We start from the raw sequence: 17113 nt of genomic DNA, 5'->3' as shown, positions 1-17113 counted from the left end.
GGCTTTGTCTTCCCTTTCCCTGGTGCCAGCTGGACTCTGGGGTCACTTTGTCAAAGCCATTCTGTTATGAATGACAACTAACACATTTTGTTAAAGGGATACAGTTTCTGGGATATGCTGTTGTGGAATAAAGAGACAATGAGAGAAAGAGAAATCATTTTGAAATAGGGTATTGTTATTTAGCCCAGGTTGGCCTGAAACTCTATATAGCCCAGGCTACCCTAGAACCTAATATTCTTCTGACTTAGCCTTTAGAAGGCTAGGATTATAAGTGCTCCTGTGTCACTTTTGTAATTTATTATTATTATTTTTAATTTAATTGTGGACCCGTTGGTCCAGATATGACACAGGTTGAAAGCTTTATTTTTTTCAGTTCCTACTGATGACTATTCACTGAGCTGGATCAAGTACCACTAACTACCTGCTTCACCCTGGGTGGTCGGCATCATAGCCAGTCTCTAAGACTTGCTTGCTAACCCCAGATCCTTGGCTCTAGCTGCTGACCACTTCCCAGGGCAGTCATATCTGAGGGAGTTATTTAGATACATTTTTAAAAAGTCTTCAGTTTACTATCAATTGGGCAAGTGGGGTCCAGTTGTAAAAATAGCACCTCTTGTCACCTTGAAATACAAAATTGCCATTAGATGTTTGAAAGTAGACCTGCTGTTGCTAGCCTGATGAAATTAAGATCCTGTCGGCTATACCTTTCCTTCCTTCCTGCCTTCCTGCCTTCCTGCCTTCCTGCCTTCCTGCCTTCCTGCCTTCCTTCCTGCCTTCCTGCCTTCCTGCCTTCCTGCCTTCCTGCCTTCCTGCCTTCCTGCCTTCCTGCCTTCCTGCCTTCCTGCCTTCCTGCCTTCCTGCCTTCCTGCCTTCCTGCCTTCCTGCCTTCCTGCCTTCCTGCCTTCCTGCCTTCCTGCCTTCCTGCCTTCCTGCCTTCCTGCCTTCCTGCCTTCCTGCCTTCCTGCCTCCCTCCCTCCCTCCCTCCCTCCCTCCCTCCCTTCCTCCCTCTCTCCCTCCCTCATCCTCTCTCTCTCTCTCTCTCTCTCTCTCTCTCTCTCTCTCTCTCTCTCTCTCGTCTACTATACAGTCTAAGGCATGGGACTCTGAACCTTCCTGGTCCAAGTGATGTCTAATGCACTCAATATTTTATACATCATTTACTGTAGTCGTTCCAGGCAATGAATCATATCAAACCATGTGGAATCTGACTTCTGTGGTTTTCACTGATATTTAGTTTTTCAAAAATAACATCTTGTTCCTTCAGGCAACAGCTCAAGAGGTGATACGAAGCAGTGCAAAGCACTGACTGACAATCAGAGAGCTGGAGCTGAGGCATAACCCTGTCATCCGTCTGCTGTGTGACCTTGCACACATTATGTGCCATCTCTGAGCTTCTCTCTCTTCACTAATAATTATAGATGCTGACACTCCATGGGGTGGAGGGGAGGGGATAAGATAAAATGTCATTTTGTGAAGTGCTCATGTATTTAATGTAGACAGTTCTTGGCTTACAGATTGAAACTGGAATATAAAGATGATTCAGCTGTGAGTATATATTTCCTTCTGGGATAAAAAATAAAACATTAGGAAAGATTTTTTGTTTCTTTGTTTTAAATCTCTAGACTATAATAGTAGTTTGGGTGTGAACCAGAAATAAAAGACAAGCTGCTTCCTGTGTGGTTGATTTCAGCCATTCATTAATTCATGATTCATTAACAAGGGTCTTTGTAAAGGTGGCATTTTTCTAGGTGCTGGAAAGAGGTGTGTGGTGGGGAGTAGGGCAAAACCCCATAGCACAGGCTCACACTCAGGTCGGGAAGACAAGCAGGAAACAGGATGGAAAAACAAAACATGTCAACAGATGAAGCCAAGTGCTCGGAAGAAAAAGAAAGTTGGGGCTGGGGAGCTGGCTCAGCGCTGTATGGTCAGAATCTTGGGGACCTGAGCTGGATAACCAGCACCCACATATGAGCGAGCGAGCAGTGTCTGCAACTCCAGCACTCAGGGTGGGGGCTGAGAGGAGCAGATCTGTGAAGCTCACAGACCAGTCAGGCAAGTTATCAGTGAGCTCCAGGTTGGCAAGAGACAAGTAAAAGACTAAATTCTAAGGCAAAAGCACACCTCTGTGGGTTCCAGGTCAACAGTGAGACCCTGCCTCAAATATTGTTTTTTTAAAAAAAGTAGAGAGCAACTGACAAAGACATTCGATATCAACCCACGGACTCCACATGCACACATCCATATATGTGCATGTACATAGTCACACAAACACATATGCAAGGAAAGCATAACAGATAGAAAGAGTATCTGGAAAAAAAAGGCGGAAGACTGTGGCTATGTGGGCTAGATCTGGCCTTTGCCGACTGATATTTTAGTCAGAAAATACAGGAGTGGAAGTTAGGTGGCTTGCGGGTAACAGTGCTTGCTGTGTAAATCTTCTTACTGAAGTTTGATCCCTGGAATTCACACAGTTGGAGAAAAGAATCAAATACACAGAGTTGTCCTCCAATCGCATGCGCACATGTGTGTGCACCCCAGGCCCCTCCCCCCCAAACACACAGGTTCTAAGAGACAAAAACTTGAAACAAGGCAGCCATGAGCACATCTAGGTAAAGAACACTCCCATAAAAAACACCCACAATCACTTTCCCTGCCCTTGAGTTGGTGAGGAGGCAGTTACTTAAGCCTCCACATGAATATTAATGTTATGCAAATGATGCACTCTTTGTTTCCTGGTGGTTCTTTTCCCTCTTTTTTTTTTTCTTTCTTTCTTTTCATTTTTTTAGTTTAAGAGTAAATTAAAGCACCAAACTTTTTCCTTTAGGGGAATGGAGGAGTAAGCAAAAAACAAAAAACAAAAAAAGAGCTTAAAGAAACAGAAATTAAAAGCGCCCCTCCCCTTATTTTATACGCACCTTACTGTACTAAGGTTTTCTCCTGGAAGCTTAACCTAACAGACCAGGTTTCAAGGATTTTTTTTTTTTTTTTTTTTTTTTTTTTTGTCTAATAAACATGAAAATATTGGAGGAATTGAAGTCTTAGTCGGGTCTTTACTGTTATTCTTAACAGCATAAGAATAGACTGCTTTTAAATACGGTGTGTCCAGGTTGACAGGGCTGCTTTCTTCAGAATTACAGGAAAATGACGCTTTGAATACTAGTTACTGATGAGGAGGGAATGGAGTTCTGTCCCTTCTGGCCAACAACAGATGAACTCAGCAAGGTCCACAGGCATCCTTGGCTGGGAACTGGTCACTCTTCTGATCTACTCCACCTTCCCTGTCTATGCGGGGAGGGCAGAAGGCTGGGGGGGCAGGACACACACATCGACTCACAATGAGCTTCGGAGCTTGCTTTCAAAAATACTGCTGATGGACTGAGACAAGAGTTAGAAGAAAGCGCTAGATAGGGCTCTTCTGAAAAACTTCCAGAAGGTTCCGCGTACTTGACATTACAGTAGTTTTCAAAATACCCCATCTTTCTGATTGAGTTCTTTGTATGCTGGCTTGGCTGCTGTTATGTTTATGTATTTCTGACAGTGTTCTTAATGACACACTAACAGATTGTAAAACACGCTGCTGGCGTTTACTTGTTTTTTATATTTTTAAAACAATGTCCTTCATGTAACAGTAGTTAAGCGCGGCAGACGGACATCATTAGAACCGTGGTTAAACTGTAATTTACACCATTAGGAAGGCAGGAGCAATTTTTATTGCCTGGCAATTTTCTTGCTGAAATATTTGGACCATATGGCTCAATTTGTGTAATAACCTTAATTTCTGCACCCTTCAGGTCTGCCTCCATCTCCCACGGAATGGTAAAATGCGCTTTAACAGAAAAGGCAACTGTCTATACTTAGAGAGTTGAGATTAATAACATGTCACGTCCTGTTTTTGGTGAAGGAATTCGAGCAGCGGCCAGATGGTATCTCTACAAATAACTGTCAGGGGTCTTGATCTAATCAATACAATGTATTAATACATCTCCCTTTGCTGTTCCTCCAGGGGCTGGCACAGAACATCTGGAAGGGGTGGGGGGGCCGCTGAGGAGAAAGCCGATTCTTTTCAGAATCAAACTGAGCCCAATTAATTTTTCATGTATCCTTGATAACTGTTTCATAATGAGCTATGCGTCTTGACGGATTTGGGGTTGGCAGAGCCGGTTGTCCCGGCTTTCTATCCCCATTCAGTCCACTTATAGAATCCAACCCATTAATCAAGCTATCTGGCATAAAACCTGAATCTCAGCTCAGCAAGAGATCAATAATATCATAAAAAAAAACCCCACAGAACCATCCGCTAATGGGCATAGGTATCCAGCCATGACTTTAGTAATTGCTTGAGCAAAAATAAAACTCTGGGTCATAATCACCGAATAGGAACTTATATGATAGAATTCATTACTTGTGTCTTGTCAAAAGGTAACATTTACATCTGTTAAAAATATACTTGTCATTTTACTAGCTAGTCTAGACCATTATCTTTTAGGGTTAGACAATGTTCCCCTTAGAATGGATTAAAACTCTCTGATTTGGTAATGTGGATATTTAATAATCTAAGTATCATATAAAATGTTTTAAAATGAGTTATTATACTTATTTTAAATCCAGAGCACCTATGGGGCTTCTTCATTGTACTCCTTAGCCTGGCTGTGTAGGACACATTGCTGCAGATGTGATATTATGTCATTAGATCTCTCTACTCTGGTTGGTTTAGTGGTAACATTTACAGTTTAATCTATAAATCCTATCACTTCCCCAAGTGGGATGGTTTCATTCTAAACCTTCAGTCTTTTACCAGATTCAAGCCTGTTCTCAGAACTCTTGGGGGGGGGGGGTTGGGGCTGGGGTTGCGGGAGTTACCCCAATGACTCTGTTTAGGGAAAAGAACTCAACACATTAGGGGGATGGAGGTAACCCATTGTCTGCTTGGCTGAAACATTCCCTATTGGCCCTTAGACAATAAGTAGAAAACTGTATCCCTGGGAAATCCTAAGGCATTAATTAGGGAAAAAAAATACTGGGAAATACTGCCAAAAGAGAGTGACCCATTGGCAGGTAGTCTGAGCGAATCCTCCTAGGTGACACACAGGCCTCAAGAATCACTGAGGAGCTGAAGGCTGAAGTACCATCTGTCTCTGATGACAGAAGGACTCAGAGTCCTGATGTCTGTCCTGTCCCTGACTTGTGGACACATAGGATGGGTGTGTGCGTCAGTGGAGGTTGGGATTAGGGATGGATGAGTTAGGGCCCTTACTTCTCTTGGGCATCCATGTTCACTGTCAGTGCCTAGGCATGGGCCAAGTGAGTGCTTAATATAATTTTATTACTTGCCTTTTATCCTTCTCCAGCTCTGCCGGGCAGTCCAGAGGAATAAACTCTTTCCCTTTGTATCCATTATACTTTCTATAGATTCTCAGAGTCTCAGAAGAAACTCCACAAATAGCTAATTAATGGATGAGATCTACAATATTTCCCAGTCATGATCATCAGATTAGAGCTGTTTCAGCCCTCAATTGCAAATGGCATGCAATTTTCATATATTCATGAGGTTTCAAAGAAGTCGTTGCCCAGATTCTTCTTCATTTTGTTTGTTGATGTCTGGTTGGCATACATAAATAGAAAGCCCTCTAGTTAGAGCAAATTCTGAAGCTGGCTTCAACATTGCCAAGCCAGAAGGCTACCGAAAGATGTAAATTTCATAATACCTAAATTCTCTGATCCATGTTGTCTGACTTCTAGATTTTTTCAATCAGTGCAGTGTCATTATCAGATAATTAACTTATGCAAACTTAAACCCTCGAAGACATAGACAGAAAATATTTCCTCTGTTCTTCTCTCAACTCATAGGACTGAGGATGCTGGCGCCTTCTGCTTTATAATCACCAAGTTGAAAAAAAAATGTTCCCAAGATGTTTCACCTTATAAAATGATAAGGAGTTCAAAAGATTCATTTGCAAGCCCGTCACATACCATTCACAGGTGGTGGGTGTGGGTCATTGCGTTTGGATTAAAAAGGAAATGTCTCTCCCTCCGTGAGAGGTCAGCGGCTTGTGTAAGGCGAAATCTTTTCACTGTTCGGCATGATTAGAATATTCCAGTAGTGGTTCCAGTAATTTAGAAATCACAGTATTGTTGTAATATTTTTCTAGGCTTCAGGAGCTCACAATTGTTTGGCCCAATCAAATCTGGGAACACTGGAGAAGTTATCACCCATCAAGGTAATTACTTTCAAGTTGAAATAATTACTCTATCAATGTTAATGGTCTTTCAACTTCAATAAAGCACTCACCTGCCGATAATCACGGCTAACCTCTTGCTCCATTGCAATTCCCTCTCTATTTAGTGGGTTATATTACAGCCGTTACAGTGGTCACTTGTCCTGAACAGCTGCTGACTTTCGCTTTGATCGGCTGTGAACCATAAAGAATTGGTCATCTGTGTATGATATCCCCTCACCCATCAGCCCTTGCAGAGCCAAGGAGGTGACTGCAGGGCTGTAATGGGGTTCTTCAGGGGCAGCCATCTTGTCTCAGGTAGTGGCCACTTTCCACTGGTGACAAGAGCAGAATAGTTCAATTAACTTCTGCCCTTCACTGTCATTTACAGCTTGCTGTCTCTGCTAACTGGCGTATATCCTGAATTTATGACATCAGCTCATTGCTGTGTTCATTTTAGATTCCCATGTGTTGTAGGCGAGGCTTACTGGGGGGTCTTGGGTGTCTGAGTGAGGTGTTTTTGTAATTGACTTAAAAGCCAGAAAGAAGCACCATATTTGGGCCAATGGGCCTCTGAGTGTCCCTGTCTACTGTCCTCTAGGCACCAAGAGCCTGCTATTTGACAATGGTGATGCTAATTTGTGTGATTTGGGAGTGTGTGGGGGGAGGGGTTGGGAGCTGGACCTGTTAATACAGGTTGAGCTCTAAAGGAGGGGCAGGGCCCTTTGAGTGACACACACAGCAGGTGAACAGAGTGACATGAGCAGCGGAGGTCTTGGGGGGAGGGGGCTTCGACTGTGGCAGGGAAGACAAACACATACACACAGAAAGATGCAGAGGGCAACACATTCTTGCTTAGCAACGTATAAAAGAGACCCAACCAAATCTGGTACTTAGGGAATTACCTGAAATTTGTAAACTCAGAATTTTGGCAGCAAATATAAAACAAGGTTTTATATGTATGGCCAATTAGTTTAGCTGTTCTCTATGAACCACCATCTTAACCACATTTGCTGATTTATTTCAGCATTGCAGAACACAGGACATCTATAGTTTCAGCTTGCTACATTGCCATTGACGGTGCTTTATACATCAAGTGCTGTAGTGGGTCAGCTAACTCGATAGCCCTGTGAGATACAGGACAGTGTAGTTCAGACTTTGAGTGTATGAAGAATGATGTGTAAGAGGAAAGCTGTCCTAGGAGGAAGAAATGACGAGGATGAAGATCCTATGTGGTCTTTAAGAAGGAGTCAGGACACAGTTTGGAGGATTTAGGGGGAGGATATGGCAGCAAGGAAGAGGGAAGGCTTGACTGAGCCGCCAGAGGGATGAGATGACAAGGCAATGTAGTTATATAACAGGGCGTGAAACCTATCTGTCCTGGGGAATCGTGTGCTTAGCTTAGAAAAACAAATGATAAGGGCTGGATGTTTCGATTAGTGCCTATAAATCCCAGCACTGTAAAGATAGGCTCTTCTAGGCCAACCTGGGCTACAAAGCAAGTTAAATAAGTGGCAATGAAATCTACTTAAACTATAAATCTTAAAGAATTGGCCTTTATAGTCTCCTCTTCTCTGAAGGTCTGTGTATGGTAAGCTACTTAAGAGAGTAAGCTTGGCGACCTGAGTTGGATATTTGGTTCACAGGGTGGAAGGAGGGAACTGACTCTAGCAAATTGTCCTCTGATTTTCATACACACGTTGTGACATGCACATACATACACACAAAGTAAATCACTCTTGTGTTTTTGAAAGCATGTCTGGGCTCCTGAAAATCCAATCAAAGAGGGGTCTTTAGCTTGTAAGTGAAATCACTGGTCATTTCCTTTCTTCCTGGGCCCTGGCATATGGTGATTTTCTCCCAGTTCTGTGAAGGAATATGAGGGAAAAATATCTCAGTGAACTACTTGGAGGAATTGAGAATCACAAGAAAGAAGTGATTGACATTCTACTCTTGGCATGGGGCTTCCTATGAATAACGAGACGCTTGGAGTATTTTGGATCTAGTCACATGGGTGGAGAAGGGTCTCTGGAGGGTCTTAATGCAATTTGGATTTGATGATCATGACCCAACACAGAAGCTGATGAGTGTTTCTTATTCAACGAGCTCTGAAGCTGAGGTGTGATTGGGTGTCGGCTCAGAGAGCTGGTAACCGACATTCATAGGAAAGATTACCACGGACAATACATACTTCTATCATTTGGTGAGCAAGTGTTCTGTAGGCCTCAAGGATACTAAGAAAGTAGTATCAATGTGACAGATTGGGAAGTTAGCTGGGGCTGGGGGTGGGGACAAAAGTCTGTAGGTTTGACTGATAGGAGAGTGACAGAAAGGGACACAAAACAACAGCCGCAGCAGAACAATAATAAGAACAACAATAACAACCAACCACATCACCAGGCTGGCCTCCATCAGAGGAGTATGGAGTATGGGGGTTCCATGGAGTCCTGTACATAACCTGCAGACATAATAATTCCAGCAGTGGCAATGGAAGATAAATGAGAACATTATTATCTGTCCATTCTTAAATTATTCATCTCCCTTACCCTCTCTTACTCCCTCCCTCCCTCCATCCTCCCTCCTTCTTTCCTCCTCTTCTCCCCGTCCCCCTTTCCCATGATTTTGAGATCAGTGAAAGAATAGAAAAATAAATGAGGGACAGTCACATGACCATGATGTCTCCTCTTTAAACCAGTGGACTTAGATGATATGGTAGGTGCTCATCAATGAAGAAGGACTCAAGAACAAACTCTGGGACTCCTCTTTGGCATTGCTGTTGGGTAGAAAAAGGAGTCTTAGTGGAGCTGGCCAGAATAAAATGCAAGGAGTCACACAAAGTTTTTTAAGGGGAGTAGGGGGAGATCATGCAAGGCTAGTGAACGAGAACACAACATCAAACCAAACACGCCCTGATAATGAGACTTCACTGTTTTGTATGATGCTAGCTTGTACATGCTCTGCCTCCTTCATATAATAAAAAGAATGACCTAGTTACACTATAAAATGTGAAAAATCTCTCTGTTGGACAGACACTCAAGGGAGTCTAGGTGAAGTTGTCAAGTGTTTTCTCTACCATTGTTTGTAACACAAGAGATCCTTCTAGAATGAAGCCATCTTACAAAGCATTCCTGCCACCTGATAGATGGGTCTGCAGAAGAAAGGCTGAGAAACACCACAGGGTCACAGCTACAACCAATACAAGATCATGCGTTAAGAAGCCATAATATTTTACTTTATAATAAGCCAAAATGAAAATGGGATTAGAATTGAGTCTATCAATTCACTCACAAACCTTTCATAATAGGGCAATTATGAAGTATCTCATAATGTGTTTTGGCTACAAATCTGTTTAATGGTAAGGAGATCTGGGCCAAGCACATGAGGAAATTTTAAATGCCTCCTCCTTGACATTGGGAAAGGGAGTTTGGCAACCAGAGTGTAGAGACTAGTGTTGTAATTCTGGATTTTATGCCCAGATGAGAAGCCAACTCTTAGTGACCCAAATCGCTTACTCATCTCATCGGCTCCTTATGCCTGATTCTACATACGGAGCAAGAAACCATCAGGGTACTGGGCAAAGGTATGCTTTGGGCTCCGTGTTCTATAATCTGTAGGGCAAGCAGGGACATGCTTAGAGCACCAACTTGTAGGTAAAACCCCTTTGCCTTTAAAACCCAAGTTATTTCTGCTAGTGCAGTGACAGGTGCCAATGTGATGGCAGGTGCCAGTGAGCAAAGGCAAACAGACCTGAGTGGTGGTAGCAGCCTCGCCAGCCTCGCCAGGAGTGTTCCTGCAAGTAGCACCATGGAACTCTTGCATGCCAAGAGAGGCTAAATTCAGCCTCTCTTCTGACACTGCACCATCCATCACAGAGCTAATGGGGGAAGTTAAGTTTAAGGATTTGTAACCGAAGCCTATTTTCAGTAAGGAAGCCTACAAAGATCTGAAGACACCCTAAGAATTTGAGTCTTTTCGTTTCAGAAAGACCAACTTAGACTGGAAGAGAGATAGCTTTTTACGATGTTGGGAGAGAAATTAGAGATGCATTAAAAGCCACAGAGTCTCCATTTCTCCTCTCCTGCTGCCTCTGCTGCTGCTGCTCCTCCTGCCAACATATCTCCTCTTCACCCCCACGGAGGGAGGGCTCCTGCTGCCTGTTCTCCATCCACTGCCACCTCCAGCAGGATTCATGGCTCCACCACACCTGCCTCTTGTGGCTCTCCCAGCAACCTCCACCTGCTTCTAAACAACTCTGGGGGGGGACCTCGGCAAGCTAGGAATGAGTTTACACCATGGGCGGTGATATTTTGGTGATCCCTTGAGTATATATGGGATCACAATAATCAAGGGACCAAATGAGTGACATTTGGAATGTCTTTCACAAGTCTGGGTTGATTTGTTTTTCTAACTGTGTGTTTGCACTTCATGCCTCATTTAGAGTAAACATCACTTTTTTTTTTTTTTTTTTTTTTTTTTTTTTGGCTGGGGAAAATTTTAGCCAGAGCAAGTAAATCCAGGAGGAGTCTGAGAGCAACATTTAAAAGCGAGTCCTATATGCTGAGACAGAAGATACCCAGTAGTGAGGGTCATAGAAACCTCAGTGCCCAGCTAATAACTTGTACCTCACATTTGATCTTCCTACCCAGACACTGCTTGGCTCAATCCTACATGATTAAATATGCTTGACCCTAAAGATTGTTGCAGCAATATAGGGAGGACATGTTGTTCAGAAAACAAACAAATAAAAAAAATAGGCTTAAATTTTAGAAGAAGATATCTGGCTATATAGTGTGATGTTTAGTTAACTTGATACAAGCCAGGGTGATCTCAGAAGATGGACTTCCACTGAGGCAATGCATCCTCCATCAGACTGTACTGTAGATAAGCCAGTTGGTCATTTCCTGCCAGCCATGATGGAAGGAGCCACTCCTGAGCAACACACTGGTCCTGGGGTGTATAAGGAAGCAGAGGAGCAAGCCACAGAGAGCAAGCTGCTAAGAACGTTCCTCTGTGGTCTCTATTTCAGTTCTTGCCTCCAAGGTCCTACCTTGAATTTCTGTGTTGACTTCTCTTCATGATAGGCCCTGACCAGGATGTATACCCCAAATAAACCCTTTCCTCCACAAGTGGCCTTTGCTCAAAGTCTCCTCTCTCTCTCTCTCTCTCTCTCTCTCTCTCTCTCTCTCTCTCTCTCTCTCTCTCTCTCTCTCTCTCACACACACACACACACACACACACATGATTTATATGGTTAAATAGAGCCTCTACATTGTGAATGTAGGAGGGGATGAGATTCATAGACCATGGTCTATTTTTTTGATTCAGAATATCAGTCCATGTGAAGTCATGGTGACTATGCCCTGGGGATTTGGCCTGGTGACCAAAATGTCTGAATCCTGGCTTTATGGAAGATGGCCTTGGTTGCTTTAACAATTCAGATGGAGCTTTCTGATGAATCCAACCAAATCTCTGGGGAGCCTTGCTCTCAGAGTCATTGATCCAGAATGTTGGAAGGTCACTTGGGATGAATACACACATTCAAAAATAAGGTTTAGGAATATTATAATTTCTTGATTATTGTAGCTAGTCTCTTCAGCATCGTATAGACTAATAAGTTTTTAAAAAATAGAAAAAGTGTTGTACTGTGGCTCTGTCAGGATGGGGATATTGAAGGCAATGACAGGAAGCACTTCATGTGTAGCTTCTAGCCTGAGGCCATAGGCTGGCTGCTCTTCTAGGAACATGTTAGCAATGTATAAATAGAACCCAGCAGAACAATCAAAGGACAGAGTTCTAGCATCCATCAGCTCCTTAAATCATGTTTTATAATAAAACCACATAAACAATGACTCATGATATTCTCCAGAAGGAATTCCATTAGACCTGGGGAGAACAGATGACTAGCCATACACTCTAGGAAGTTACATGTTAAAAGAACAAAGGTCTGGTCACTGTTACTGGTGCCTTTGATGAAAATATATTTATCATGGTGTTTCAGTATTTTAACCAAAATTATCAAAGATTAGAGTACAAGTTCTAAGAATACAGTTTATAAAAATAACATTTCCCAGCAGATCAAATAATCAGCTGAAATGATTGCTTCTACATGAGACAGTGGCTACTACTGCTTATAAAGAAGGATCTGGAAATGAAATGGGGAAATGCTGATAGAAAAAGAATGTCAAAAAGGAGAACAAGATGTCAATTGTGAAATGCGATAAAGAAGCTCACACTGATGTCTTTTCTCTCGTGCTGCTTATTGTCGGCCATACAAGAAAAATAAAGATGGCAGTAAACGTTATACTTTCCAACCGTTTACAAAGGTTCTCTTGGAATTACATCGCAGTACACTAACCCTATGCTATTTCTCCATTCCAATAAACACGAACTCCTTAACTTTCATATAAATTGGGTTTCCATAGGCTTAAAGCACAAACAAATGGCTTTAATTTTTAAAAAGTAATATTCAATGCAATCTAGACATCTCCTTATTTGCAAGGGTTAGTCAATGATGTCTCAGAATATTTTGAAAACCACGAACACTCACCTTCTAAAACCCTAACATTTCATTTTTCTCCACTCACGCTCTCCAGCCTGAGAGCTTCTTGTTGACTTCGGGGCATCTCCTGAGCAATGCTTTCCGAATGATACCTGTTCTTGGACTGTGTCTCATGATTGGCAAGTGGTGGGGTGTGGGATCTAAATCCCAGTGTGGTGGGCAGTATAGGTATACTTTTTCATATAATTCTCATCTCTACAATATTATATAAAAGTTTCTGGGACAAAGGCCATTACAATTCTGCATCTTTCATAGAACACAAGTATTTTGCATAAAGCAAACTCTCAAGGAATACTAGGTGAACTAATGGAATTATTTTATGCGTTAGGGTGAGAGCTCAGGAAAGACTAATCAATACCCTGTTAGAATGCATGTGTCTTTTCTAGCACATGGACTATTATTGCCCTCTTTCTGTATGCATGTAAACATACATATGTGTGTGTAAGATTAACTCTTCGACATACTAGAGAATTACATGTTCTTATCTTGATATTATTCCTATGCAATATTGAGGGACATCCTGAATTAGTCCCATTTAGTGGGTTTGTAAAGGTGATCAGGCACAGAGATTCATTTATTTGCTTGTAGTAATACAAATCAATTCAAGTCTGCCAACTGGTTCCCAAATACTCTTCATACTCAATTTATTATCTTATGCCCAGGACCATATTACTGTTTTTCACATATAAAAAATTCATATATTTATGCTCTAAGTGAGGAAAGTGACAAGCAGATAAGGAAATGAATTACAACCTGTTAACGAGATAATCTGAAGGCTATGAATTCTAAGTTCTTACCACCACTGTGAAAGCATGCACGATGGAACTGCTGGGTGCCGCTGCTGCTGCATCTGGTCTTTCTTGGTAGATCACATGGTACTGGGAGATAAGGCCATTGGGGGCCTCTGGCTGTGTCCAGTTTAGCAGGGCTGAATGAGCACTGGTGGCTTGAACCCATGGTGCTGAGAGGTTTTGAGGTGGGGCTTCCAGGGTCTGTATTGATGACCACGCGCTGTCCACTACACCCTTGGAGTTCCAGGCTCTGACTCGGTACTCATACAGTGTAAAAGGCTTTAGAGTGTCTGTGTCATCAGTGAACTCAAGAGCTCCTTCTGACCAGACAAAGAGCAGAGACTCCTCTTCAGTGTCAGCAGGACGCCTGCAAAAGAACCAAGCAAGCCATGTGACACCCAGGCACTTCAAACAGAGAGAGAGAGAGAGAGAGAGAGAGAGAGAGAGAGAGAGAGAGAGAGAGAGAGAGAGAGAGAGAGACTGGTGTTTAGGATTCCTCATCTTGGTTATCAAGAAGATAGTCTTCTTCTTGATAATAGTTCTTTATCAGGAATATGCTAGAGGTCTGGTCAAGGTCATTTTCTTAACGTGTGTGCGTGTGTGTGTGTGTGTTGAAAAGTGCATATAGGTCATAAGAAACATGTAAGTATACAACATATAAAAAAATCAGGCAATACAGTACTATGATGCTTAATATTGTCAATGTGACAAGTTCTACCATTACCTAGGAGACAAATCTCTGAGGAGGAAATGTCTAGATTGGGTCAGCTGAGCTGGAAAGACCCACCCTTTGGGCAGCATCTTCACATGGGCTGGGCTCCTGAACTGAATTAAAAGGGAAAGCAAGCTGAGCACCAGGCTCCACACATCCTGGCATGACTATGGATGGAACGGGATACTCCTGCTGCTATGCCTTCTCCTCCTGAGGGACTGCACCCTTCCACTGGTCCTTAAGTTACTTTCTTCAGGCTTTGAAAAGTAAGCACAGATCACATTTTGTTGTGTCATCTTCTCTTGAAAAATGTATGCAATGCAAGGGACCAAATGAACTATTTGAAAATTATAACCTGTAGCTGTTAATAGTGTCAAGGTGACAAGATATGGAGTCACCTGGGAGGCAAACATCTGGGCATGCCCGTGAGATTTGGTTAACTGAGCTGGGAAGCCCATGTGACCACTATGGGGAATAGTTCAGTAAATCAACACCAGGTTATATAATTCATGTGTTTTTTTTTCTAGTGCATGGAGAGCTGTTTTATGCTTTTAATACCTGCGAGTGAGGAACAGATCACGGGTGAGTGCACAAGCAGTCTTATATAGGTTCTACCCTTGGACAGACAACCACAGAATTGAACACACAATGGCTGGTGTCTGAGGAATCCTAAGCTCATGGTAGGTGGATTGTGCTAGGTTCTGTATGACTCTCTGGCTTTCTGATGTTCCGTATGACTGAGGTTCCATATGACTTGCTGGTAACTAATGTGACATTAGTGACTACAAAACCTAACAAGGCTGACCCTTCTGCTGCTGTGGGACACTGGGGATCACTATTCCCTAATACCTCTGCTGGCCCACTGTGGGACAGACATGGCCAGAGAACCCACAGATCTTCTGGAGGTTTACCTAGAGTGCTATGCCTTGCATTTGACTGCAAGGTGGTTGAGCAGTATTCCTATGGCTTTCTTATCTGTCACTTATTTTCTCTCCATTTAAATTAATCTTAATTAAACCATATTCCCTTAAAGCAGGACACATTCTCAGTGTTATTACTTAATACATTTGTGGTCATACATCAAGAACCACACATAAATACCATCTTTGACTCAGGAGCAGGGATACAGAGATGAGCCAGCTCTATCCAAAGAAGAAGAGTTGAGACCATGAAACAGGACTGTATGTAAATGAATCACATGGTGAGTACAGAATCAACAGTCTGAGTTAGAGAGTTTCAAAGGACAAAGGACGATTTTGATGTCTTTTAAAACCTATCGCAGTCTGATATCGTCTCAAAACATTATTCTAACTCCCAGAGTATAAGTTACTCTGTCATCTTATGTTCGAGGTTTTGTTGCTAACAAAACTCAGCTCGACGCATTGTCTTTTGGCATTGAATATATAAACTGTTAAACACTGAGGCAAGAGAAAACAAATTGTCATTTAAGATGGCCTTAACATATCTGATGTTGAGTTGGGAACAGATTTTTGCTCGTCCAGGTGTAAAATCACAATGCACATTTGACAGGAAGGGAACTGGGCCTGTTACATCTCCATGCTCCCAGTGTCCACGAAGGGTTTAAGCATCTACTCTTCAAACAGGGGGCTAAAAGGTATACAGCTTCAAGATCTTTTTCTGCCTTTTGGCCCCATCTTTATCAATTCTTATATTTTATTTTGAAGTAGGGAGCTAGGCTGACGAAGAATGTAATGAAAAGCAGGGCCCTCCTCTTCCAGCCCAGTCTCTAGTGGAGAAGAGAGTGTTGAATAAATCAATATTTTCCAGGCTGTTAGAAGTCTTTAATTAACACCCTCTTCAGACGCTGGGGAACACACATGCTGCCATATCAGATTAACCGGCCCCATCAAAACTCAGAGGGTGATTAAGACAAAGCAAATGACAGTACCTTTCACAAAATAGAAGCAGGACGTGGAAACATTTTTTGTGCTGGGAATCTGATGTTTCTCCGGGGGACCAATCACTGTGGTCTGAGGATGAGCAATGATGAGCCAGAGAGACGTCAAAGGTCCACCTTGCTGACCTGTGCTTTCATTGTGACCCGCTTCCACTCATGGACCAGGTTACTTACGCATTCCATGTAGGTGTGCCAAATTTGTCTCTTGTGCCTGCTGCACATCTCAGGTGTCGGGTATATGATGGAGAGGATTCCGCTCTAACAAGAATCCCAGGACTCACAGCCAAGGACTCCGGTTAGCATTCTAGAACACAACTGCTTGGGGCAGGACAGTGTAGGCAAACCTATCAGAGTTCTATGAGAAGACTACATTGTCTATTTTGTCTTACTTCAGACTTGCTATGACAACCCAATTAATTTCTATTAAACATCTCATGAATTCCCAAATTGAGATGTAGCCATGGTTTTCATAAAAATGACATTAAAAGAAAATGCTGTCTGAGGGGGAATTTTAAGGACTTGCACTATTCCAGGGATGCAATGTGACGGTAGCTTCAAGTGTGTTCAAAACAATGAAAGGATGAAGCCAGGGAAAGTATTGCTTACATTGATTACATAATAAATTAATAATATTGAACAGCATGCTGCATCTCGTGTGTGGTGTTAAAGGCCAGGCTCTCTTTGTATCTGAACACACCCAGAGAAGAGGTTGAGAACACATTCCTTTTCCTAATTATTGGGTGTCAACAGTTCCTGGGAATGGTCCTGTTCCTCCCAAATAGTGTGTATTTAAAGATCGTGTGTTTGGCTTTCGGTGGATAGCCACATGGACCACTCACTATGGAGAGCGCATTTGGGCAACTCTTTTTCAAAAACAGGTGATTTAATATTGCCTATTACTAGGAGGAGAATGAAGAT

General features: G+C 42.5%; 1 protein-coding gene across 1 annotated transcript in view; it reads right to left on the bottom strand.

Moving 5' to 3' along the window:
• Window positions 1–17113, bottom strand: part of Ush2a (usherin) — a 681657-nt gene that overhangs the window by 72115 nt on the left and 592429 nt on the right. Inside the window, exon 61 of the mRNA XM_034512972.2 lies at window positions 13572–13932. Coding sequence (XP_034368863.1) covers window positions 13572–13932 — 361 coding nt within the window. The remainder of the gene's footprint in view (window positions 1–13571; window positions 13933–17113) is intronic.

Source organism: Arvicanthis niloticus, chromosome 10 (assembly GCF_011762505.2).
Source record: "Arvicanthis niloticus isolate mArvNil1 chromosome 10, mArvNil1.pat.X, whole genome shotgun sequence".
In the NCBI taxonomy this organism is placed as follows: domain Eukaryota; kingdom Metazoa; phylum Chordata; class Mammalia; order Rodentia; family Muridae; genus Arvicanthis; species Arvicanthis niloticus.
The sequence above is the reverse complement of the archived record's forward strand: the minus strand, read 5'-3'. Positions and strand labels throughout refer to the sequence as shown.